Raw genomic sequence first — 25,350 nt, forward strand, 5'->3', positions numbered from 1 at the left:
AACACTCCAAAGAGAAAGGAAAAATTGAAATCGCATCATATGACCCCTTTAAAGCATGTAATGGCAATTCTTACTGTTTAAATATGTTTAAATGTGTTTTGTCTATGTCTCTCAGAGACGAGAGTTACCTTAAGGACCGTGGCACGTGGGGAACTTGCACAGAGCCAAAGAATGTGGTGGAGTTTAATGTAGGTCTGTTCTCAACACTGCTGGTGACCAGCGCCCTGCAGCTCATCCTCTGTGCCATACAGATGATCAACGGCCTCTTCGGTTGCCTCTGTGGAACCTGCAAAGAGAAAGGGGTGAGACACTAGTTGAAAAACAAGGAGAGTGGTGAATGAGGAATACAAGAAGAGTTCTAATACGTCAGTGTAAAAAAAAAAAGTGAAAAATAGTCCAAAACATGTTAAAAACAACCTACCAAGCCATAATACGAACCCTGCAGCAATTTCACAGTAACATTAATAGTGAGGCCCTCTGAGGTCATTTTCACTATACATAAATGAGATGCAAATTGGCGAAAGTGGTGTTTGTGTTGTTTCACACAAACGCAACAAAAAAACGCTTGTTAAGCACTCGATGAGAAAACAGATATAAAGCTTTACCATCAGATGACAGTGAATATTGAAGAATTATTCCATGGTCTGTCGGAATACTGGATTCTGATTGGCTGGCAGGTATGCAGTAAAACCGTTTAAAGTACAGGTAGTTCCAAGTCAGTTTAATCACCGTTCTATATTAATGCGCTGCCTTTAATTGATGCACACTAACCAACACGAATCACTCGCACACACACACACACACACACACACACACACACACAGAGAGAGAGAGAGATAGTGAGGCCCTCTGAGGTCATTTTCACTATACATAAATGAGATGCAAATTGGCGAAAGTGGTGTTTGTGTTGTTTCACACAAACGCAACAAAAAAACGCTTGTTAAGCACTCGATGAGAAAACAGATATAAAGCTTTACCATCAGATGACAGTGAATATTGAAGAATTATTCCATGGTCTGTCGGAATACTGGATTCTGATTGGCTGGCAGGCAGGTATGCAAACCGTTTAAAGTACAGGTAGTTCCAAGTCAGTTTAATCACCGTTCTATATTAATGCGCTGCCTTTAATTGATGCACACTAACCAACACGAATCACTCGCACACACACACACACACACACACAGAGAGAGAGAGAGAGAGAGGTCAGAGATCGCTGATTGTGCTGCACACACACACATAAATTTGTCAACGCTTCCCCGTGATTTTCATTAATAAAATAGCCTAGATACTAGATCGCTACATTATATTCCCCAGCAACGAGGTGATAAAATCGCTGTTTTTGAAGTAATTGTTTGTAGAGAGAGACGCACAGACGCAGCAAACAGGTACACACAACTGTCATCTCTCTCTCTATATATAATTAATTGAAATACATGCTATAATTTATTCAAATAAATGTGGTCTTACCGCACTATTTCATCTCTGTGTATGATTTGAAGCTGGCAGAATGCTAGCGCTAACTTGCCGTAACCATAGATTTAGCATTTAAAATCCTTTAATGCACGACTAGCCTTTGATTACCCCTTACATATCAGGCGCTGAATATTGAGATTGACCAATCAGAATTAAGTATTCCAGAAAGACGCCTTTTCAGTGTTTTTGCAGGATTTCCATTTCTGTTAATGCCAGAACTCTCATCATTAATTTAATTCAATATTAAGAGTATATAATTGAATTTTCACACTTAAACAGTACTATTATTATAGGACAATTGCATGTCTCCTACATATATACATATATATATATATATTGTTTTTGGAATTTTTAATTAAATGTAGGCCTACTGGCAGTAGATTCTTACACCTCAATAATGAAAAAAAAAAAAGTAAAGAGTAAGAGCCTCCTTCCAGGCAAAATGATCAATAGTAGAAATTCTAGAAATTCTCTTTAAAACTGATTAAATGGATTGATATTTTGTAGCCGCTGTAAACCCTGACTGCTCCAGGTGCCAGGGAGGTCATATCCCTCATCTCTACCATCCAGCGTCCTTAACCAGCGCCCTCTTGTGGAAGATGCTATCTGAACATTTTAATGAAGGTTTATTTGTACTTTCTTTGTGTACACTTTAATCTTCTTGTCACCCATGGATGTTTATTAGTTACGTTTTGGCTTAATACAGTCTTTTTTAGTAATGACTTATGTATAATGACTTAAAGTGTGAATAATATTTTAAAGGAAAATGGCTTTAATTAATGGCATAACACTTGTTTTGTATCTGTTTTTATAGCTTAGAAATGAGATAAAAATACTAAAATATAAATAAAATCCAAACTGTTACACAGTGTGATTTACATGTGTTTTGTCAGACTTTACTTCACATTTAATATTACACAATTTAATTCTCACAGAAATCTATGATTTAGTATCAAGTTAATTCAAATCACTTTAAGGACATTAAAATAAATCAAATATGCATAGTTTAAAAAAATACAATCCTGGTTTTACAAAGTTATTCAGTTTTGTAGAGAGTTGTTGTTCTTCAACTATATAAATGGGACACTTTCAGAAGTGAATCAAATAGAATATTTACAGTCAGTACATTTCAAATGCTATGATGATATGCCACAAAATATAATACTGCCATACTGTACTGCTGACCTCAGTACATCATTTTTAAATGATATGAAATATGCATGTACATTTCTAGACCCTCAGGCCAAGGTTTAGCTTCATAAAAACACCCTAACAATAATAAAAAAGAATGGTAACACTTTACAGTAAAGTTCAATTTGTTAACATTATGCTGTAAATGTTTACATATGCTACTAATTTTTTTAAAACATTTTATGTTGTATGCATTTACATTAATGTATTATGAACAAATGAATTAACAATGAATAAACAATAGTATATTTGTACATTAACCTAGATTAATAAATGCTTTAAGAACCATTGTTCACTGATAGTTCACAATACCTAATGCATTAACTAAACAAGTATAACCTTACTGTAAAGTGTTAAAGTGTATAAATAAAAAGCATCATTATAAAAATGTGCATTAGTGTGTGCAAACCATAGCATGTAGAATGAAATACTATAGAATGGCCATGGTGAATTATAAGTAGTTCGTTTAAAAATGCTAAAAAAACAACTGGAGAAAATAGCACGTGCTGTTACGGGGTTAGCTGTCAAACTGTGCCATCATGATTTTGCGGCTGGCTTCATAACCTAAGAACAGAGCACCGTTGGCTGGAAATGTGCGGATCATTGTGGGAGTCAGACCAGAATATAGAGCCCTTACACCTGAAAATGAGAGAAAAACAGAACCAAATGGGGGTTTCATGTTTAAAATTAAAATTTAGCTGTGATTTTATACATAATACTGTTTAGCAGAGAAAAACTGATCTTTCACATACCTTCTGTTCTGAAGATATGCATGAAAGTCTTGAAGAAGCCTGACTGCTTGCCTGTCATTGACATGACCTGTATCCTGGATTTAACACAGTCCATGGGGTAAACCACAAGCCAGAGACAAGCTCCCCCCAAACCTCCACTGAACACAATAGGGGCTACACCTACAAAAGACAGACAACACAAACTCTTCAGAGCTGACTTTAATGAACCTGGACATCACATATGTGAGAATATACAGCAAGCACATTACAAACATAAGACAAAAAAAAATGCAAACGGGACCAGAGTACTACTAGAAAAAAAACTCAAACAAATACAGAATCTACACTACCATTCAAAAGTTTGAGGTCGGTAAGATTTTTGAAGATTTTGAAAACATTTTGAATTTACAAACATAAGACAAAAAAAATGCAAACAGGGGACCAGAGTACTACTAGAAAAAAAACTCAAACAAATCCAGAATCTACACTACCATTCAAAAGTTTGAGGTCGGTAAGATTTTTGAAGATTTTGAAAACATTTTGAACAATTTAGTCTCTTATGCTGACCAAGGCTGCATTTATAAGATCAAAAATTGAGTAAGCGGTAATATTATGAAATATTATTACAGCTGTTAACAAATATTCTATATGTTTTCGATATTAATATATTTTAAAATATAATTTATTCCTGGAAAAGCTGATGAAAACTTTGATGAATAGAAAGTTCAAAAGTAGAGCATTTATTGGAAATACATTTTTTGTAACAATAAAAAGGCCCTTACTGTCACATCTGATCAATTTAATGCATCGTTACAGAATAAAAGTGCTAAATTAGTACTAAATAACATTTTCTGATGGGTAAAATCTTGACTTTTTACCTGAAAGAAGGGACTTCTACAGCCTACAAGAGGTATGCGTCTTTCTCCTTATACTATCTCTATCGTTATCGACTGAGTAAACTGAATGACCAGCTATGTTTAAAACAAAGAGTTAATTGATTACTGACTGATTTTAATGTTTGTCCTTGTCCTCCTAATGACTGACTCAGGTACGCCATTTCAATAAAAACACACCAGAAAATACCAGAACAATCAATAAATGAGAAACAAAAGTATGCCGTTATCATTTAGTCATTTTAAAGATAACGTGTAGAAACCGTAACTATTTGCATACCTATGTCATCCTTGCCACAGTGCATGTACTCCGCAAAGAGAGAGCGACAGAGCTCATATGCTCCAAAGAAACAGAAATATCCAGGCACCTCACGGGCAATTGTAGTGGTTAAACCCTGGAAGAACCCTGCAGGACCATCATTATGGATAATGGACTTGATCACCGACCAAACTGTGCTGAAAAACACAGACATACATAAGGAGAAAGGAGGTAAATCATATCATGAGTAACACTAGCACTTAAAAGTAAATAAAAATATGTGCGCAGTATCCACAGAAAGGATGGCTCAATCTTTACTTCTGACTGTGGGCGATCTTGCCAGATGTGGCCATCTCATGCATAGCCTGCAGTCGGCACTTCACCAGCTCAGTGGGACATAAGACCAGAGAGGAGAAAACTGAGGCCACGGAGCCTGCGCACGCTTTCTGCATGTCACTGAACAGAAATAAACAATCACACACATTGAAAATAAGCGTTGATATAAGCAAAAATTAATGAAATTGTGATAATGATATGTATATACATTACTGTGCCAAAAGTTTATGGTAAGACTTTTTTTTAAAGAAATTAATACAAGGATACAAATTAATACAGATCAAATCAACAAATACACAAAGTTATCAAAAGTGATAAAAAAGTGATTTATAATGTTACAAAAGATTTAAAAAATAAATGCTGTTCTTTTGAACTTTCTATTCATTCACTTTCCAAAATGTATCGCAGTTTCCACAAAAATATTAAGCTACACAACTTTTGTCAACACTGATAATAATAGAAATGTTTCTTGAGCACCAAATCAGCATATTAGAATGATTTCTGAAAGATGATGTGACACTGAAGACTGGAGTAATGGTTTCTGAAAATTCAGCTTTGCCATCACAGGAATAAATTCACTTTTAAAATATATTCAAATAGTGAAGTGGGAATTATTCAATTTCCCGGTCAAACTCCACATATTAGACAACTGAATCAGAGGATTAAACTGGAAATTCCTATTACTGATTTTCTTTTAGAATCAATGCAGAGAGGACAGCTTCGGGCTGCGTAGAAGAAAGCAGAAATGGAGAAGAAGAGAAGATCAAATCAACAAATACACAAAGTTATCAAAAGTGATAAAAAAGTGATTTATAATGTTACAAAAGATTTAAAAAATAAATGCTGTTCTTTTGAACTTTCTATTCATTCACTTTCCAAAATGTATCGCAGTTTCCACAAAAATATTAAGCTACACAACTTTTGTCAACACTGATAATAATAGAAATGTTTCTTGAGCACCAAATCAGCATATTAGAATGATTTCTGAAAGATGATGTGACACTGAAGACTGGAGTAATGGTTTCTGAAAATTCAGCTTTGCCATCACAGGAATAAATTCACTTTTAAAATATATTCAAATAGAAAAGAGTTATTTTAAATTGTATTAATATTTCACATTATTTCTGGTTTTACTGTATAATAATCAAATAAATGCATTCTCTGTGATCTGATCAGAGAAAAAAAAAAAAAAAAAAGTTTACCCCCAAACTTTTTTAACAGTGTGGTGTTTTGCAATATACACATTTTAAGGAAAGGTTATTCAAAAATAATAAAAATAAGAAAATAAGTTTCTTTAACATTTAAAATAATATCTGAAGTCATTTTTGAAAAATAATCATGTGAACATGTACATCCTAATGGAATAACTTTATCTGCAGAGAATTATTTAATTTCAATTCAAGAAAAAAAAACTAAATAAATAAGGCTACTTTAGAAGCAAAACCCTTCCGTCATGCATTTGTTTTGGAGCTTCCAGAAAATACTAGATACTATTCAAACAGTAGAGCATGGTGCTAGCAACTCCAAGGTCATGGCTTTGATTTCCAGGGAATGCATGAATGCATAAATTGTATACCTTTAATGCAATGTAAGTCGCTTTGAATAAAACCACCTGCCAAAATGCATAAATGTAAATGTACTATTCATAATACAAACTGAACTTGCCTGAGCACAGCCCCTTTCTCCTGACCAGAGACGAAGCGAACCACCTCTTGGCAAAAGCCATAGCACATGAAGAGCACAGAGTTCTCCGCAATGTTGGCCATGAGGGCCGGTGTGGTACCTTGATACAGCCCTCGAAGGCCCACCTGTCTGTACGTAGACACAAAGCAGTGCACAAAGCCTCTGTATAAAGTGGGGAATGTCTGCATTTTCACCTTAGCCGTGTCCAAAGGTTGACCACTAAGTACACAAGCTGTGCCCCCTAAAGAGGAAAGAGAAGCGGGAGAACAGAAAGAGTGATGAGCTTTTTCTCTTGTTAATGAAACAAATGGAATGTAGGAGTGAAATCATTCCCCTTCAATCATCATTATACACATACATTTGTCTGTGTGTTGCCCTTTCTTTTGTTACAAACTTTAATTGGCTTGTATTTTGGTATAATAACTTGGATATGGTTTGAAATAACAATAAAATAAAGTTCCAATAAAAATTTGTTTTAAGGGTTATGAAGCAATGATCTACAACTAATCCACAAACAGTATCACACACTACAAACATCCTCACCCATCTATCAGTATGATCTAAGCCAGACAGAACAGGTCAGTGTGTGTGTGTGTTTGGTGTAGGGACTGCTGAGACAATGGGTCCGGACTGTGAAACCACAGGCGTAAGCAAAAACACACCGCTCAAAAGTCAGATAAGAACTGACAAAAGAAAGGATTTAATACAGATGGTGCTGAAATAAAGTGTATCCCACTCTATCATCATAGGGCCCAGGATAATGTTCCCGATTGTCCCCCAGAATGGCCCTGATGTTAGGTGAAGTTACCTATAGCCCCGGCAGAGAGGTCTATTATTGCCTGAACCACAGGATGTGGTGCCATGGTGAAATATGCCAAGCGCTCCAACAAAATCCTAAATCAAAGATCTGTGCAAAAGATGAGACAGAGAAAAGAAAATCAGTATACTTAAAACTTTTAGTTCATCATTGTAAGTTTATTTCGTTTTTTTAGAAAGTAAACCCCTACGTAATCCCAAACTTACAAAAAAATCATGCTTACCAAAACACAGACGGTCCTTAACACTCAGAATTTGAAGTATTGAAGTATAACTATAACGTTTGAAGTATAACTAATACGTTGTACATAACTGTGTAAAGTTACATAAGCAGACAGCATGGAGCTGAATCTCAAGTTTCATGTAGTAACAAAGTTCGCCGACTGGAGAAAGTCACAAGCCACAGACTAGCCTATGTTGTTTTGAAAAACTCACACAAAGCCATGCTCTTCAACCACCGCGATTATTTTCGGTAGAAACGCCTTTCTGATGCAACAATTGTTTTTGCCATTATGTGGTTGTCTTTTATGTGATGCAAAATAAAGTAGCACCAAAAAACTGGTTACAGACAGACGTGTTTTTGCATCACCTGAACTGAACACTGAATAGCGAGACTGAATATCTAAAAAGTAACTGTGACAACGTAGATTTCTCAATAAGCATTCACCAAGCATGCCTACCTTTTTTCACGAAAACGCTTACAACGAAAATATGTAGCGAGATTGTTTGGTTCATGCTGGATCCTTACTGAACTGCAACATTTGCGAACAGATGAGTCATGACCTCTCGAAAGGGATCCGTATGTAAAGCCCCGTTCGGGATGTAGCGATGTCTGGCTCGTGAACGAATCGTTCAAATGAGTCGGATCTTTTCAATGAATCGCTTGAACAATTCCAAACGATTCGGTCACGATGGTTCTCGATGAACCGTGGATGAAGCTAATGTTCGCCGCGGGGCCCCCTCAAGCGCGGGGCCCGGTGCGACCGCACCAGTTCTTTCCATGGCAAACATAGTAACGGTAGTATGCTATACAGTTACGAATTCAGATTCGTTATGAATCAAGATTCGATGACTGAACTGAAGTATATGAAATTGACTGATGGTGCAAAATAAAAGCTGGTTTTAATAAACGCTCACATCCAATTACAGTGAACAGCCTTATTAATAAAACAATAAAACGTAAAAACGCATTATGGAAACGTTGTAAAGCAGGTAAAATGCCACGCCATGATGTCAAGGGCCACGTGATGATGTAATTACGTCGTGTCGTAAAAGATTAAATGAATCATTTTTTGAAACAGTTCTTAGAGACGAACTGTTCTGAAGAACCAATTCGAGTAAAAGACTCGAGCTGCGTCCGAAATCGCATACTTCCATACTATATAGTAGGCGAAAAACAGCATGCGAGGCGAGTAGTATGTCCGAATTCATAGTATTCGAAAAACAGTAGGCGAGAAGTACCCGGACTCGGACTTCCCATCACTAGCCGGGATGGAGGTTGACAGCGGTAGCGGCAGACCCCTCCCCTGGACCAGTTTATGAACGGTTCCCTTTTCCTGTTGCAATCCGATTTAATTCTCCTAAAGCAATGTATGTGATACCGACAGATTAAAACTGATAAAATTGCTGAATGTTTAAACACTCGTAAAAAGTGACAAATGAGACGTAAATTCCCTTTAGTCGATGCAGAAAGGCGCCCGGAACTTCTATACATCTCAGGCGCCAGCCGGACAGTTGATTGTGCTGCGCATGGAAACGTGCATGGACGACATTGAGGTCTTCTGAGAGGGGCAATCATGTACAGAAGATTGTTAATAAATATTAATCAGGTTCGAAATAGATTCATTCATACGCACAATACACGATTAACTTTACCTTCCACAAAATGTAAAGAGAGGGAGAGTTTCGCCCCTGTTACCTGGTAAGTTACAGATCTAAGAACCTGACAGGGTGACAGCTCTGATGAGATTGAATTATGTTTATGTGTCAGTTAAAAGTCTCAACCTGGAATTTAAATATCTCAAATGGCAGAATAAAGAACCACTTGATTAACCTGCAGAATTTTCCATTTGCGTGTTGATTATGTGTTTGCAATGTATATTAAATATCTAAATATACCTTCCAGCCCGTATGTTAATTATTGCTCTATAATTTGATTTTTAAATGTTTAACAGATAAATTATCCAAATTCGGATGTTTTTGTTTTAAATTATGAAGACTCATTTTATCTAATTTCTTTATTTTAGGGCCACATGTACAGCAAGGCCATTAGGAACCAGTAGCATCTCTTTTAGTGAAAATAAAGAGAGCTCCACATGCCTGTCAGAAGACAAAGGAAAGACACCAGAAGAGAATGAGGTGAATGCAGAGGTTAACACTGATGGGCAGAAGAACACAGAAATGAATGAGGGCACTGACATTTCAAATGCAACATTGACATCACAGTTAGAGACTGAACCAGTGGTTAAACCTGAGGACAGCAAACAGCTTGAAAAGACAAAAAGTGGGAAGGAGAGTCTTTTGGAGCTACTTGGGGCAATGAAGGTGGAGGTCACAACCGTACGTAAAATAAGACCCTCAAAGACTCCAAGAATGAGTGAGAGGCCCGACCAAGAGCCCATGGAAAGCACACACAGCATGTTCCAGCGTGCCGCAGCTGAGGGTTCACAACAGCAGTGAGTTATACATACATACAAACAAGCATAATTCATTCACAAATTGGTAATGCTGACACTGAAATGCCTACGATAACAGCAATTCCATATATGTTTACACTAAGAGCTAAATCACAAGATTCAGATTAATGAATTAAGAATATTATGATATAATTTTGATTTCTGACTAGCAAACAGTGCATCCATTCTGAAGTGAAAGTAGCAACATTTTTCTGTACTTTAGTGGGACCTTGAATCCAGCGCTGGTTGCTGCAGTCTCTGCCGCCGCATCCACCCTGCCGAACAGACATCAGGCAGAGTCAGAGCTCCTTAAGCAGCTGAGGAAACATGAAGCCATACCTGACACCCAGAGGAGAGCAGACTTAGGGTAGGGCTCATTTCAGATGTTGTATTAGTTGGCATGAAACTGAAATCTATTTCCTAAACGCTTCTTATTAAACATATTGTAAACAATACATCTATGTGTAGGTTACATTTTAAAAAATCAACTTGAGCTTGATATTTTTAATCAGAATGTCAAAGTTTGATCTTCCATTGAAACGCCAGACTTCTGTTGATGTGTGCCGGACTTCTCCATTCATTTAGTTTGCTTAAACCCCACCCCTTTTATAACAATCGACTACGACTCGCATTCATATCTGCCACCGTTCAATCAACAACCGATGGATAAAACCAAGTCCGAGACCTGCTTTGTGATTTTAATTGCATAAAAATGCATGTTGTAAAAATGATGTTTTATTAGTGAATAAAAATATGGACCTTCCTGTGTAAATGTGGAAATAAAGTGTAACATTAGTACATGTGTTGGAACAATTATGTGGTATCATCTCAAAACTTTCAGACACATAATTGCCGATATGAAAGTCGGAAAGAGGCCGAATGGCAGATCAAACGTCAGACCTACCAGTCAGATTAGTTTTGACGATGACGGAAAGGGATATACTCAAGACAAAGGCATTACCAGTGAACTTGGAGTCCGTAGAAGGTAAAAAAAAAAAAACGTCCCTGAAATGTCCTTTTTAAATACAATAAATTTTTCCACTAACCTTGTGGGTTTTTTTTTTAAAGGAAGAGTCCTTTCACTAGTAAGAGGTTGAACCTCTTTGCTGCAGGTGCTGAGCAAGACACATTGTCAGATTTGGGTAAGGAGAAGTTCTGTTTTATGGCATTAACACCTTGCAGTTGACACATTTGAGTATGTCCGTGTGAAACAGAGTGTATTTACTTAGCCTGTCCTGTTCGCTGCTCTGAATTTCAGGCCCTACTCTTTGGGACATTGATCTAGCTAATCAAATTGTCCAGGGAACAAATCAGATGCCTCGGAATGGCTTTGAGGAGATGATCCAGTGGACCAAAGAGGACAAACTTTGGCAATATCCAATCAACAATGAGGCTGGTGAGTTCCACTGTAAGAATAGGTTGCATCCATCTTTCGGTTTTTCTGAATTCTGTACCTTTTCTTAATCTTGTCTTCTGGCACATCATGCAACTTTTTCAGGCCTGGAGGAGGAGGCGAGTGTGCCCTTCCACGAGCATGTGTTCCTGGAGAAGCACCTTGATGAATCGTTCCCCCAGCAGGGTCCAGTCAGGCACTTCATGGAGCTTGTAATTACAGGCCTTGCAAAGAATCACCACCTCACGGTTCAACAGAAAAGGAACATATTTACTGGTTCAGAGACTACTTCCGACAGAAAGAAGATGTCTTGAAAGAGGCTGAGGCATAACTTAACTAAGGATCGGACAAAGATAGAAGATGAGTTCAGATCCAACTGTAGTGAATGCCCTAGAACCAGCTAATTAATATCCTAACTGCAGTGAAAATTAGCAAAGCATGATTAAGCAACTGGAAGTAATAATTGCATCCATAACCAGATTAAAAGACTGGATCATTGTCGTTGCTTCTTAATGGTCAGCTGTGTTATACAATCTCCTGAAAATTGTCAGATTTTTGTGTTATTTACTAAAACAACTTTTTCAATAGTCTGGATATTGCGTATGCTGCTCATAATTCAGTTTACTTGTATTGTGAAAAGTGCCACACATGTTACAAAGCAGCATAAAGAATTGTAACTCCAACTTGAAATTACTATAAATATATCTAGCTTTATCCGCATACATATAAAGTGCTATATACTACAGCAAATCTCAGCTGTTTGTATATTTCATTGCCCTGTCGCCAGCTCTAAACTGCTAAATATAAACAGCTAGGCATTAATGTATTATATAAACATTAATATTATCTGTAAAGCTGTTTTGAAACAATGTGTATCATAAAAAGTACTATAAAAGTGAAAATTGACTTGTTGGGGGTTCCCACTCTTTTGAACACCAGATTTCAGAATTTTAGGATATCAAGATCTTAATCAGACTTGTACGTAGTGAAGGCCTCAACAACAATTAATGTGATTACAATTTGTCAAGATGTTCAGGTCAACAGTATGCTGTATATCATCTTTAAAAATATCCATGCACCTAAGGCAGGGCTTTGCTGGTACCTTCCAGCAAAGTTCTGCTCCACCTCTAATCAAACACGCCTGAACCAGATAAATAAGATCTTTAGAAACACTTCTGGTTATTACTATGGGCATGCTGGAGCAGGTTTGGCACTGAACTCAGCAGGAAGTTAGTTCTCAAGGAACTGGATTGGGCACCTCTGTATAAGACGGGTTTTCAACTCTGGCCCTCGGAGGTCCACTTTTCTGCAGAGTTTTGCTCCAACCCCAATTAAACACACCTGAACAAGCTAATCAAGGTCTTCAGGATGGCTACAGAGATCGTCTAATTATTGGGGAATGCTAGGGTCTGTAGTACTAACCCTTGGAAAAAGCTTAATGGCTAACTTGGATTTTAGCCATTCTGCTTTTTTGGCTAAAGGTTGCAGGCTTGCCTTCCAGTGGCTTTGGCTACAAGGTTACAGGCAGGTGAGATTGATTAAGGTTGGAGATACATTTTTAATATCAAAGTTTTAATATTGCAGCTGCAGGAAAATCAATATCAGACTGATGGATGACAGAAAAACAGGTTGGAAAGAATTCAGCAGTAAACTGCTACGATACCATGGCTAGATCATGTGAATCAGAAAAAAGGTAAAATTGGTCAATTTTTGGTTGGTTTTGTGATTGAGCATTCAAAAGCTTTAAAAAAAAATTCTAAAATTTAAGTACATTCTAAAAGGGAGGGAATCCAGCACGCAAACAAGACAAGTATTTGATTTCACACAACAGAAGACATCTGACAATTACAGTTTTATTCAAAGTGTCTGATTACAAAGAATGTACATGTCTTTTATGAGCAACACAAACAAAACTTTTTGAGGGAAGTCATTTATCAACACATGGAGCTCAACTAATCAGACACTCAAAACTCAGTTGGTTTCATCAAATGAAAGCTACTCATCATACAGCGTTCGACAGGGATCACTTCACATGATATGAGTCTTTTAACAGTCACTTTCAAAAAGCATCTATTCATACACTGATGTATAAACATGAATACATGTTGAAAAAGAATTCTAACCAAAGCTAAAAATCATATTATCACAAAATTCTGGCAAACAGAAGGTTTTGTACAGGTTAAAGGTATATACAAAAATGTAATGCTAATCTCTGTTTTTGAAACTCCAAAAAGACAAATGCACAGAATTCAAGACTTTATCTCTAAAGCACATCAAAGAAAAAAAAAAGTCAAAAACAAAAACTACTATAGAATAAAAATAACACTTTTATTTGCGTTTTTTTTTTTTTTTTTTTTTTTTTTTTTTTTTTTTTTTTTTTTTTTTTTTTTTTTTTTTTTTTTTTTTTTTTTTTTTTTTTTTTTTTTTTTTTTTTACGGAGATTAGTTCAAACTGTTGCGCAGCAGGAGATAAGAGAAAGTGATGGGGTAAGGGAGCTCCATAGAGAGGCTCTACAGTGGACGACTTGCCTCAGCATATGCGATCTACAAAAAAAAAAACTATATTAATGGATAATATAATTAAATGACTGAATATTCAACAGTAATGAACAAAAATCAGACAAGGAAAAAAAAAAATCTGTATCATTCAGGTGTGTGAAATTGGACTCACAATTTTGGGTCACCACCGGCGATAGCTAGTGGCTTGACGCTGATGGGGCACTTTATGCCTCAACGTCTGCAAGTTCTTGTACTTTGACATGATACTTTGACTCTTTTTGAAGACAGGCTTCTGATTGAAGGGTGGTCTTGGAATTAAAGTGCCCTAAGAGGACAGAAAATATTATGGATTTATTTGCAATGTGCATGGAAACACTACATAAGCCAAATCAAGCCTACTACAAAGACTAGACAGTTAAATAATAATTAGTGATCGACCGATATTGATATTTTATAACCGATACAGATACCAATTATTTGCATGTTTATGTGCCCGATAACCGATATGCGGAACCGATATTTATTTACTGTTATAAAGTCAATAAATGACTGAGTGAAGTCCATACTTCACTTTGGTTTCTCCTTTCAGTCATCTTAAGAAAAGTGTTGAAAATTAGCAGTCTTTCATGTTAAATTTAATCTTCATACTACAACAATAAAAAAACATTTTATTTAAAGCATGCGGTGCCGTCTGTCGAGAGCAGGGGTGCCATGTAAAAAAAAATCATTTTTTAAATATTTTTAAATTGCTAAAATGTTCAAAAAAAGCATCTATTCAGGCTTTGAGATTAGGAAATCCCAACGTCTCAAATCGTGATTTTGATTCGATTTTCGATTAATCGCACAGCCCTAATTTACACAGACTCAAACTTCAAACTGACTCAGTTATTCAAACTGCGATCGCTCGTGGAGATAATAAATAATTAATTTCCATAGAGTTGTATCTATTTAGATGTTTATTAGCGAAATAATGGTTATATAGTAAATGTTAATACAATTTAGGGTGTTTTAAACAAGTGAATCTTGTTAAAAGTTACATGCGGTGGCCGTGCTGGAGCATTTCCTGAGCATCAACCCGGTGAGTGAACAGCAATATGAATGCGGCTTCACGAGACTAATGAGCATAGACAACGGACAGAGAATTAAATTTAGCATTTTTATTTCCAACATGCGCTCATTCTGGGACAGGACTTGACGAATTATCTTACATGACTCCGTGAGTTCGTCTCCATTTCTTCGAGCCAAGCTGCATAAACTGCATATCAGGCATTTATGTAATACATCTCATTTGTGCATTAATGGCTGTTATGTTAAATAAAGTTTACTAACTACAGTAAATCAAGTACCCGTGCACGCCGTTGTTGTTGTCTTGTTTCCCCTCAGATGCGCTGCAATGGTGATCCTGCACGCAATTCAAAACATCCACAAGATGGCGGCGTTTATCGGTGAATCCGATATTACAAAACCGTTATCGGATTCTTGTAAAATGCTTAAATATCGGGAAAAATATCTGTAAATCGTTATATCGGTCGATCTCTAATAATAATCATGTATTATTGTTATTATTCAGTGTTGTGACTGAATAATAATACTTTTCACTTCTAAAACAGTATACCAACAAGCATCACTTACCATCAATGGTTTCCTAATAACTTCGTCAGGGGCTGCTCCCCTCTTCACTCCAGCAGTTGCCCCGCAATTAGGCCTCTATGTACAGAAGAACAAATGTTTCACTACAAATCACTATACCAAAAATGACTAACACGTGTAAAAACAATATAAAACGAGAAAAACAAGACAAGCTTTTACTTTTAAGGCACCCTCGATTAGTAAAAGACATTGACATTTTAAGACTTTACCTGAAATGACCCAGGCTTCCTTTGGGTGTTTTCTGGACTTCCAGAAGACCTACAAAATTGTAAAGTATTGCATTCAGCCAAATTGTTAAGATTTAGCAGCTAGAACAGACCAAGAATACAGTTTCTCACTTACCGTCTTTCTTTCTGGTCCTGTGAAGAGCTAGTAGGACTTTGAAGCTTGGTGAAGCGTTCATTCAATGTTAAATTCCCATGAGCTTCTGATTCCTCTGTAAGATCGAGAAAATTAAGAACAAAAAAAAAAAAGTTACGAAATGTACAAGTATAAACATGAAAACTAGCATATTGCTACAGAGTGAATTATTTGCAATCATTCAGACTTTTACCAGATTTGTTCTTGGGTGCCTTGTTTCTCCAGGGTGCATTGTTCTTAGGGCTAGTACTGGGTTTGTGCCCCGCCTCCCAATGGGAAACCACAACAAGATCACGTGAAAGTCGTCTGTCTATTGGTGAAGAGCTGAAAAGAAAGTCAACAAGGCATTTGAACAAGTGATCCACATCATCCGGGCTCTTAAGGAATAAATTCTAATCATAAAGCATTCAGAAAAAGCAGAAGGCATGCACAAATGTTTTCTGATTTCAAAGTGAAATGAACTTGTGCCTTGTGAACGGAGCAGAGAAATGTTGCACTTCAAACTAAATTACTCAAACATTCACAGTCCTCAAGAACCCAATTGTACTGTTGCAAATGCACAAGGACCAGTGATGGATTACTACATGGGTACTTACAGCAGAGCAAGCCCATCATCTCCACGCTTCAGTTTGAATTGGCAGATAAATTTTCCCTGATTCACCTTGGCCTTTAGCAGCCTTCCTTTCGCTAATGTGAATAACCAATATTGGCAGACTGAAGAACGCCGTGCAGGAATCATGTTACGCTCCAAAAAGTGAACAGACTGGCATGCAAGCACTTCCTTTTTATCCAGACTTGACAAGTCACACATTCTTCTCAACCCATCCTCTCACACTGGATTAGATGTGTTTGGAGACTGCAAATGCTTCTTGCTGGAACACACATTTCATGGTATAAATGCTGGTTTGCAGCTCTGGATTCTGCAATGGCATTGAGGTAAAGTTTCCAAATACAGGATTGATTTTGACAAATTGTTGGCCAGTTCTCCTTGATTAAAATCCAGAAGCTTCAAACTACATGGGTTTGTGGAATGACATTCATCAACTTCTTCGCATATGTATATCCATCTTCACTTAAAGGGTAGGTATTTGGAGCTAAACGTGCTCAGATAGTTCTTCTGTTGCAGAACTTCTATTGAGGGTGACTATAAATTAATGGTTGACATTTTGGCAAACGTTTCATTAGGCACAACTGGATCAGGTCTTATCTTCAGCACAGCTCCAACTTGCTGCCATTTCAGTCAATGGGTTGGTTGTAAAATAACAAGATCCCTGCTTGCAATGCTGCAATGACAAGGATAAAAGGCATTCAAGAGCCTAAATCTTTCATAAAAACCACCCACGTGATGACAAAGGTCTGTAGTTACAAAGGAGGGATGTGACAAATGAGAATGTCCATTTTGCTCCCATCTCTTTGATCTGTCGTAGAAGAAAGTGCATGCAAGTCTTCTTTCTCATAGTAGTTCTCACAAGATGAGGCCTCTTGTTGAGCGCAGTTTCAAGGCATTCCTGAGGTAACTGGAATTGGAATTTCATTCTTTTAACCACGGTCATCTGGTAAGATTTGCTCAGCATCTGATATTATTCTTTTAAGTAATGGTACATGGCGATTCATTCAAGAGAGTTCTCTCTTCTTGCAAACAAATCTGTTTTCCACTGAAGCAGCAGTAAAGCCCCGGAGTTGATGTTTCTTCATCCAGTCAATCATTTAAGTTCTTCAAAAGGAAAAATATCAAATGATAGTATCAAAATGTCGTAAATGTAGAAATGGAATCTGGCTGTGAAAAATTCTTGTCCATTCTCTATGAAATCCATTCACATTTCCATTTTCCAAGACATCCTATCCTATGTCCTTAAGACGTAGCCGTGACAGATTGGATTTTGCTCATTGTTACTGCAGTTAGTTGCATAATGAGGCAGAGTGTCCTTCTGCAAACACTTAAAATTAAGGCTTAAAAACCATTTCTCTCCCTGGAAGACATTTTTAACATCTCTTCTGGGTCAATGTCGATCTGGATGCATCATTGTGGAACAAATGGCATTTGACTTTTGGAACAACATGGACTGATTGTGAAACTTTTGAAAGACCACTTGCTCAGACTTATCTCTTATCACATTCTCTTGACAAGGACAGAGGTATTCTGGACAATGACAGGATTAACATCATACTGTTGTCAATAATGAGGAGGAAAACAGGCATGATTTTCTTTTTTCTCTCCTCATCCATCTCATTTGACAAGGCGACACCCCTTTGATGAAAGTTGTGCCATTGAAAAACAGGAAGCTTGACCTTCTAAACATCACGCGCCCATTGCCACAGTGTGAGGGGTGATACCATACCTGTGTGCGCTCACAGAGCGATGGGATTCCACCTTTGTTTCGGAGTCCCTCTCAGGCTCTGCAGTCTTGGAATCTGTGTTCGGGGATGACTCTCTGGATGATGACATCTTTTTGAGTGATAACTTGCGTGGTGAGACTCCTGGGGAATCTTTGCCATTCTTCGGTGCGGTCTGAGGCGTGGGCTTCTGGACTCTGTCTGAGATTCTTGGCCTTGGTGGAGGCACTTTGAACCGGGCCACTGACTCTGCTCTAAACTTCTGTGCCTTTAGCAGTCGACTCTTATCTTGAAGGGACAAACCACGACCTCGGAAGCCCCTGAGAGGAACAGGTCTCGCTGACAATTCCCTGCTGAAGCGCTTTGGTGGCCCATGCTCCAAACCACTTGATGACGGTGGCCGCCTGAATTCTTGACTGTTCCTCTTCATTGGCCGTCCAAAGGGCCTTTCCTGAGGTCGCAAAGGCGGATATGGTCTGAATGATGAGCCAGATGGGGGTGGGCCTGGCCTTCGTGCCGGTGATCTGTAAGGGGGCCGAGTATGTGGATTTCCCCCTCTTCCCCGTGCCCATTCCATGCCGGCGCGCCGGAACTCCCTTCCAACCTCTCCATGCGGTGCACGCTGATCTCTCTCTGCAGACCACCTACATATCCATTACAAACAATACAAACATGTTGGTTATAATGCCAGTTTGTGCTGCTTGAGAAAGCTCTTGTGGAAGCTCTTAACGTCTATGAATTTAGATCCAGCCCCAGGCTGCTGAATGCCATATCACTTCTGTGCCAGTATAACTTTAAGGGGAAAAAGCCTCAAATGGTTTTACATTTTCTCCAGACAGACTGTTTCACTTTATAGGCTTTATCATTAGATCCTGCTGTACTTTACACTGACAGAAAGCTGAAGGAAGCTGGGATTTACTCTCACCACCCTGCAGTGTACTGGACTTTTGCATTCTAACACATAACTGTATATTTACTTTACCCAGCCTGCACAGTTTCATTCCTGTACCTCTCTGGATATGAACTCCTTCCATGAAACTCTCTGGGTTTTCTATGGGGTGTGCCGGAGAGCCTCGAATCCCCACCGGGGGGGTGAGGGTAACCTCCTGGGCCATTCCAGTGGTGCCCTCCAAGTGTTGGTCGGCCAAAGGGCCTCTCCCGAGGTGTGGGGCACCAGCTCCTGTCATGCTCCTGAGGGCTTGGGCGTCGCTGCGGACCCCTGAAGGAACTATGTGGCGAAGGGACCCGCCTATCTGACGGAGGGCCGTGGAAATGGCGAGATGGAGATGTGTGGCTAGGGTGGTTATTGTGGAAAAGTGGTGCTCTGTGGCTATGCGGTCCATGTATAGGACCATGTAGGGACTGCCTGTGCTGGACTGGGGGAGGGCGGCTTGTGCGGGGCGGAGAAGGCCTTCTGCGGCCCCGCTGTGAATCCTGTGAGCTGGAATACGGATGGAAGTTATTCTGGTTCTGCATCCACTGTCCATGTGGTCGCTCTCTGCGTTCACCCATGAGCGAGGGCCTCTTGGGGTATGGCTGGGGTCCACTGCTGTTGTTATCTCTCCAACTTGGTGGGGCTTTTCCAGGAGGTCCTCTGAAACCTCTCTGGCTTCTTGAAGGGGGGCCAAATCGCCCTTCATGATTCATGCTGCTGTAGCCGTCCGAGAAAGGCCTGTATTAAAAACAAATGTAAATTTGGAACCACTGTTATATAGATCATTATGTAGATATATCAGAATTAAATATTTTATCTACAGCATTGTAGTACCTGTGTTTGGAACGAGGAGATCCTGAGTGTTGTCTCACCATTTTTCAGCTTTTAAACCTATCTTCAGTGAAAAAAATAAATAAAATATTACTCTTTCATGTCATTTACACTAATGACAGAACAGGACTGACATAAAAACAGCAAAACAAAAGGGAAAACACTTCTAAAATCAGAAAGTGAAAGTAAAGACTAGCAGTGCAATGGCAATAAATTCTGGCATTATTCTTTGCATAACAAATCTAGGAAAAAAAAAAAAAAAACAAGTTATAATTTTCAGCATGTGTAATACATGCCTATCTTAAATAATGATCTAAAAATACATGCTACACTATCCCAGAGCCATTTTCAATGCGTTTTATTAAAAATTAATTTTTTAGTTCAATATATTTTAAAAACCCTTTTAACAAATACATGTAAAGCATATGGCTGTCTAACCTGATCAATGCATTTATATCGAGATTATCACGCCACACTACAAGGAATCGATATAAAACCACTGAATGCGTTTTAATCCCATGATACTTTGCCCCATAAATCGTGTTCCAGGGACAAATAATCAAATGTACACTCAAAATGTAATGTATTAATTATTACACAACATGCTGAAATAAAGTATCGTCCTTGATTTAATTAATTAGAAATTAAGCGAATTAAGACGAGGTCGACGACACCACATTCCTGGCCTACATGAACGCGTGTCTCAGGGCCGACAAGGCCTGCGTTTCACATTCAGGGTAATTCGAAACAAACATAACACGTTTCATTGGTAATACTACACGTGTAATATACAACAAAGGTTTTTTTTTTTTTTTTTTAAACAGATGCAATTTTAAGTTGAATACAAAAACACATCAAAGTTAAGTCAAACAGCGTCTTCCGCTTTCAACGTCAATGCGAAACTACGACAAAGCGAAAACATTTTCAATTACAGTTTAAATAACATCATGCAACGGTATTAGTTAGCGCTTTTTCAAAGTTTAAATGTCTAGATTTTTAATTTCGACAAAGTTGACCGGTTGAGTTGTTTTGACATACCCAAGGTTGTCCGATGCGAAAACAGATACCCAAATCTAGTTCATCAGCAAACGCTTAGCCGTGATAGCTAACAAACGTCTTCCTTTATACGACGCTCCACATCCGATCGAAGATGAACCGTGTATGCTTTCAAATTAACAAAAACCCGTCGCCGTCGTAGTTACATCGAAGCCGTTCCGTCGAAAAACAAAACGGCTTGACTGTGAAATTACCTTCAGACGAACCGAACAGCTGCGCCGTGACGTCAGCAGAGGCGGCGCGTTCACGTCGGGACAGGAACTGACTGGATTAATCTCGACTGCGCCCATGTTGTTGCTTTGCATTGTTAGTATTTTGTATCATTTTGTAAACCTAATATTTATTATATTCATTCATTCAAAAATAGTGGTTTCGCGGGGGAAAGGATAAAAATAACGTATTGGAGTTGAAACCGTACAAAAAGACATGGAGATCAGATCAAGCATGAGACAGTTGTCACTCACTGCTCAAGGCTGAAACCTCTTGTGTCTGTCAATGACATATATGAGAGCCATTTGCCAAGTGAAACCCATTTTTATATAGGAAAAAGTCTTTTCTCTTTGTTACCCAAGACCAGCACATAAAATACTGGGTTAAAATAAGATTACATGCACATTTCATTATTCCACTTGTCATAGGCCTAGAGGTTGTTGACTACCTTGACTGTGGTACACTCTTAGAAAAGATCTGTTAAAAATGACACAACCCGTGTTAAATTTGAAGACATTAATGGGTGAGTTCTGGGACAACGTTTTTTGTGTTAATTTTTACTCATTCATTGTGTTGATGATTTTAACACAGTAAATGTGTCAGAAAAGTTTGCACAAAGATGTGTAAACGTGTATAATTTAACACATTATGTGCTGTCCTTTACTACATACATTATGTTCAAAAACATACATGAAATTCTAAACAAAATGTTGATGGAAAAATCATTGGTTGTTTAGCTTATTGTCAAAATATTTATTATGATGAAATATCAACAATTACATTCATAGAACTGCAGAATATATATACAATTTTAAGCAGTCAAAAAGGAAATGTCCAACACAGGACAAAACAGTTCTTTTCATCTCATTAGGTAACATGACACATAACCCCACCTTCATAATCATTTCACTTTTTTCCAAACTTTGCTGGATTGATGTACACTGGTGGCCAAAAGTATTTTGAAAGAAGTCTCTTTGATGCTCTAAAAGCATTTCTTATTATCAATGTCTGTACTCCTCCATCTTTTCCACAGCATAGGAGTAAAAGTCATTATCAAAATAGCCTTTTAAAAGCCAACACAATGTTTTTGTCCACCTTTGGGAATAGATGAACTTCTCCGAAGACTGGATCCAGCTCAGAACTTGACTGACAACATCAGAATGTTCCCTGGTCTGTATGTGCGTCCACAAACACAAATGTACTCCGTCCTTCAGTGGAGATCCCGGGTTCCAACACTATATTAAAACAGAGAGAGAGGAGAAAATTCCACATTAGTGTCAATTTATTTTTAACCTACATTTTTAAACCTTTTTTACTCTAAGAATATATATTTGTAAGTAACAGCTTGTCAATAACATATACAAACATTTCAGCTGAACTGTAAACTAAATTATGCCAGATTAAATTTGAATACTTACATAAATTCTGTCCAAAAATGCTGAGATCCATAGAGAGAAAGATTCCAATTGAGGATTTAGCCTTCAGCTTGTCTGCAGTGAAGGGGTAGCTGTTTGAGACAGAAACACACTAAGACACATGCAAGAAATCACTATGTGATGATCTTTCTGCTAAAATATAAACTAAAGTTTATAAACTAAAGAATGCTTGATTTAGTATGAATGAATGATTTAGCTGTTTGAGACAGAAACACACTAAGACACATGCAAGAAATCACTATGTGATGATCTTTCTGCTAAAATATAAACTAAAGTTTATAAACTAAAGAATGCTTGATTTAGTATGAATGAATGATTTAGTGTGAGTTTTATTGCAGTGCTCACCTGAATGGTGAACATAGAAAATGGTCCATCTTCTGATTGATTCATTTGCTGTGTAATAAACATAATGTTAGACATCACTTATTTGATATAATGTTAGCAAATTTAGATTGTAAACTAACGTTACCTGGTCTGCACCAGTGGCTCAGCACTGTATAACATAATGCTAATCATTTCAGCAAACTTTTAAATACTTTAGACATAATAAATAAAGAGCATTGCTAGCACCATTTCTTTACTGACAAAAACAGAGTAAAATACAGAGTCTAAAAGTGCGGTCACATTTACCACTGCTTGGCGAAATTTTGCGTGCTAAATTCAGTCATTTGTAAAGGTGTCTTCACTCTCGGGAATTTCGAGTGAAAGTGGGAAAAGTGTCTATTTGAAATCAGTTTTCAACGCGTTTTCGCCGCGCTAACCAACAGAAAGCTGCTTGATTTACAGTGAAGTTACGCTACTAATGTGCTTTAGCTATAACGTTAATGACACAAAATGTGTAAATTAGAGTGTTACACATAAAGTGTGTAATTTTTTAACACATCTTTTCTAAGAGTGTATGTGTTATGACTGAGGATATACTAGAATGATGTGAATTGAATTTAGTATGTGAAAATGAAATTATATTTCTCTTTTCCCTGTATAATGCATGCAATTTAAGGAGCTAGTTCACCAACAAATGAAAAATCTGTTATCATTTACTCATCCACATGTCATTCCAAACCTGTATGACTTTCATTCATCTTCGAAACACAAATATTTATTATAATGTTTTCTGTCTCTGTCCCTTAGTTGTAGTTCACGCATTAATGAACATCCAAAAAGGTCATTAAGTCAACTAATCCATTTAAATCTAAGAGATGAATTCAAGTTTTGTGAAGAGATCAATTAGACCAGGGGTGCCCAAACTCGGTCCTGGAGGGCCAGTGTCCTGCAGAGTTTAGCTCCAACTTGCCTCAACACACCTGCCTTTAAGTTTCTAGTATGCCTAGTGAGAGCTTGATTATCTGGTTCAGGTGTGTTTAATTGGGGTTGGAGCTAAACTCTTCTGGACACCGGCCCTCCAGGACCGAGTTTGGACACCCCTGAATTAGACCATGTATAAAACAAATAATTATGCAAGGTACTAAACACAGTGGTGTATAGCTGTGAAATACTATGTCGTCATCATATCCAGTGATCTTCAGTAACTGTTCATTCTGGACGTCGGGACAAAAATATTTCAAACCTGGAAGACTTTAGGCATGTCATGTCATTGTTGTTTTCATGTTTATTAATGTTTGTACATATAGTGCAGGGATTCCCAAATGATTTTGTCAGCCAAACCCCTTAAAATAAAATATTTACTTTATCTCTACGGAAGTTAATATTTCAAATAATTTAACAACACAATTGCATGTTTACAGTTCTCTGACGTCGGTCATTGATCACATTGACTTGCAGGTAAACAAATAAAGATTTAATTGTATTTTTAGTGTTTAAATTATTTGTATTTTATATTTTTATGATTTAATTCATTATTAGCTTTTATTCAACTCACAAACCCATACAGTTTATACATTAAAGCCAGTTTGGGAAACCCTGGTGTAATGTAATGTGTAATGCATTTTATGAAGTTGACATAAAAAATATATATATTTTCTTTCTATGTGCTTTTTTAATATCAATTAATGGTAAATTGAAAAAAAAATGTCAACCTAAAAGTCTCTTAATCTAAAAGTAATCTAAAAAGTAGTCAGACTACAGTTTTCATCATGTAATCTGTAATCTGTAACGGAGTGAGTAGCAGACCCAGACCATCAGGGGCCAGTTGTATAAACATAGACACTGTGTTAAGACTGCGTCTTACAAACTAGTTTGACCAAATAGCTGTTAGCCAAGAGCCCAGTCAACAATTTGATCTCACAATGATGTCACCATGAGCTCACACGATTCTCATGGTGTGGTCACAATGTGTGTGTCACAGTGAGCTAAAAGTGTAACCACACAGCGCACTCACTGTGTGCTCATACTACACAGTAAAATTGTAATCAGTCTCGTTTTTTTTATTCACAAATTAGACCAATCTACCTTTTTTGTAACTGACTTTAAAAAGTTATGACCAGTCTTGAAGAAAATAAATTAGACGACTAACTTTTTAAGACTAATCTAAGCAGTTTATGCAACCCGCCCCAGGTCCTGTTCATCAAACATGGCTTACTTACATGTAGGTAACTGAATTACTTTAGGGATCATTTTTTGGCCATAATTTT

At 37.5% G+C, this 25,350-nt stretch overlaps 4 protein-coding genes across 11 annotated transcripts in view; 2 read left to right on the top strand and 2 right to left on the bottom strand.

The window, feature by feature from the left end:
• The window catches only part of LOC107726377 (transmembrane 4 L6 family member 4-like), a 10,168-nt gene extending 7,817 nt beyond the window's left edge, over window positions 1–2,351 (top strand). Inside the window, exons 4-5 of the mRNA XM_016535932.1 lie at window positions 116–302; window positions 1,981–2,351. Of these exons, the coding sequence (XP_016391418.1) occupies window positions 116–302; window positions 1,981–1,989 (196 nt within the window). The 3' untranslated portion in view covers window positions 1,990–2,351. The remainder of the gene's footprint in view (window positions 1–115; window positions 303–1,980) is intronic.
• Window positions 2,352–2,929: 578 nt separating this feature from the next.
• LOC107726376 (mitochondrial ornithine transporter 1-like) lies at window positions 2,930–8,258 on the bottom strand. Of its 4 annotated transcripts, none has more exons than XM_016535929.1 (7): window positions 8,063–8,258; window positions 7,375–7,460; window positions 6,549–6,807; window positions 4,866–5,003; window positions 4,569–4,744; window positions 3,417–3,575; window positions 2,930–3,303 (listed from the first exon to the last, which is right to left on the bottom strand). In XM_016535929.1, the coding sequence occupies exons 2-7, from the start codon at window positions 7,427–7,429 to the stop codon at window positions 3,182–3,184; spliced, it is 909 nt and encodes a 302-aa protein (XP_016391415.1). In that variant the 5' UTR covers window positions 7,430–7,460; window positions 8,063–8,258; the 3' UTR covers window positions 2,930–3,181. The 4 variants fall into 4 exon arrangements, with proteins under 4 accessions (XP_016391415.1, XP_016391414.1, XP_016391417.1 ...); XM_016535928.1 differs by having other exon boundaries at window positions 7,375–7,473; XM_016535931.1 differs by lacking the exon at window positions 8,063–8,258 and adding an exon at window positions 7,818–8,046.
• An 828-nt stretch (window positions 8,259–9,086) lies between these two features.
• LOC107726375 (28S ribosomal protein S31, mitochondrial-like) lies at window positions 9,087–12,256 on the top strand. Its single transcript, XM_016535926.1, has 7 exons — window positions 9,087–9,303; window positions 9,629–10,057; window positions 10,281–10,424; window positions 10,899–11,042; window positions 11,126–11,199; window positions 11,316–11,453; window positions 11,556–12,256. Exons 1-7 carry the CDS (start codon window positions 9,179–9,181, stop codon window positions 11,762–11,764), a joined length of 1,263 nt encoding a protein of 420 aa, XP_016391412.1. The 5' UTR covers window positions 9,087–9,178; the 3' UTR covers window positions 11,765–12,256.
• A 1,635-nt stretch (window positions 12,257–13,891) lies between these two features.
• On the bottom strand, window positions 13,892–21,353 carry LOC107726373 (serine/arginine repetitive matrix protein 1-like). Of its 5 annotated transcripts, none has more exons than XM_016535923.1 (10): window positions 21,308–21,353; window positions 20,061–20,121; window positions 19,302–19,964; window positions 18,298–18,936; window positions 16,152–16,282; window positions 15,941–16,034; window positions 15,808–15,856; window positions 15,581–15,655; window positions 14,121–14,273; window positions 13,892–13,993 (listed from the first exon to the last, which is right to left on the bottom strand). In XM_016535923.1, the coding sequence occupies exons 2-9, from the start codon at window positions 20,099–20,101 to the stop codon at window positions 14,130–14,132; spliced, it is 1,836 nt and encodes a 611-aa protein (XP_016391409.1). In that variant the 5' UTR covers window positions 20,102–20,121; window positions 21,308–21,353; the 3' UTR covers window positions 13,892–13,993; window positions 14,121–14,129. The 5 variants fall into 5 exon arrangements, with proteins under 5 accessions (XP_016391409.1, XP_016391411.1, XP_016391410.1 ...); XM_016535925.1 differs by lacking the exon at window positions 21,308–21,353 and adding an exon at window positions 21,125–21,301 and having other exon boundaries at window positions 20,061–20,117; XM_016535924.1 differs by lacking the exon at window positions 21,308–21,353 and adding an exon at window positions 21,125–21,301.
• Between the last annotated feature and the right edge of the window lie 3,997 nt (window positions 21,354–25,350).

The sequence above is a fragment of the Sinocyclocheilus rhinocerous genome, unplaced genomic scaffold, assembly GCF_001515625.1.
Source record: "Sinocyclocheilus rhinocerous isolate Xijiao unplaced genomic scaffold, SAMN03320098_v1.1 scaffold2050, whole genome shotgun sequence".
NCBI classification, from domain to species: domain Eukaryota; kingdom Metazoa; phylum Chordata; class Actinopteri; order Cypriniformes; family Cyprinidae; genus Sinocyclocheilus; species Sinocyclocheilus rhinocerous.

Bases quoted from the DNA above. Each gene is read 5' to 3' on its own strand.
- LOC107726376 (XM_016535929.1), bottom strand. From the start codon at position 7,429: ATGGCACCACATCCTGTGGTTCAGGCAATAATAGACCTCTCTGCCGGG. The intron at 6,808-7,374 runs GTAACTTCACCT...TTTCCTCTTTAG, and splicing joins CCTCTCTGCCGGGGCTATAG to GGGGCACAGCTTGTGTACTT. The intron at 5,004-6,548 runs GCAAGTTCAGTT...ATTTCTGTTCAG, and splicing joins GAGAAAGGGGCTGTGCTCAG to TGACATGCAGAAAGCGTGCG.
- LOC107726375 (XM_016535926.1), top strand. From the start codon at position 9,179: ATGTACAGAAGATTGTTAATAAATATTAATCAGGTTCGAAATAGATTC. The intron at 10,058-10,280 runs GTGAGTTATACA...TCTGTACTTTAG, and splicing joins GCTGAGGGTTCACAACAGCA to TGGGACCTTGAATCCAGCGC. The intron at 10,425-10,898 runs GTAGGGCTCATT...CAAAACTTTCAG, and splicing joins CAGAGGAGAGCAGACTTAGG to ACACATAATTGCCGATATGA.
- LOC107726373 (XM_016535923.1), bottom strand. From the start codon at position 20,101: ATGGTGAGACAACACTCAGGATCTCCTCGTTCCAAACACAG. The intron at 18,937-19,301 runs GTACAGGAATGA...ATGGATATGTAG, and splicing joins AGGAGTTCATATCCAGAGAG to GTGGTCTGCAGAGAGAGATC. The intron at 15,857-15,940 runs GTAAGTGAGAAA...ACAATTTTGTAG, and splicing joins CAGGACCAGAAAGAAAGACG to GTCTTCTGGAAGTCCAGAAA.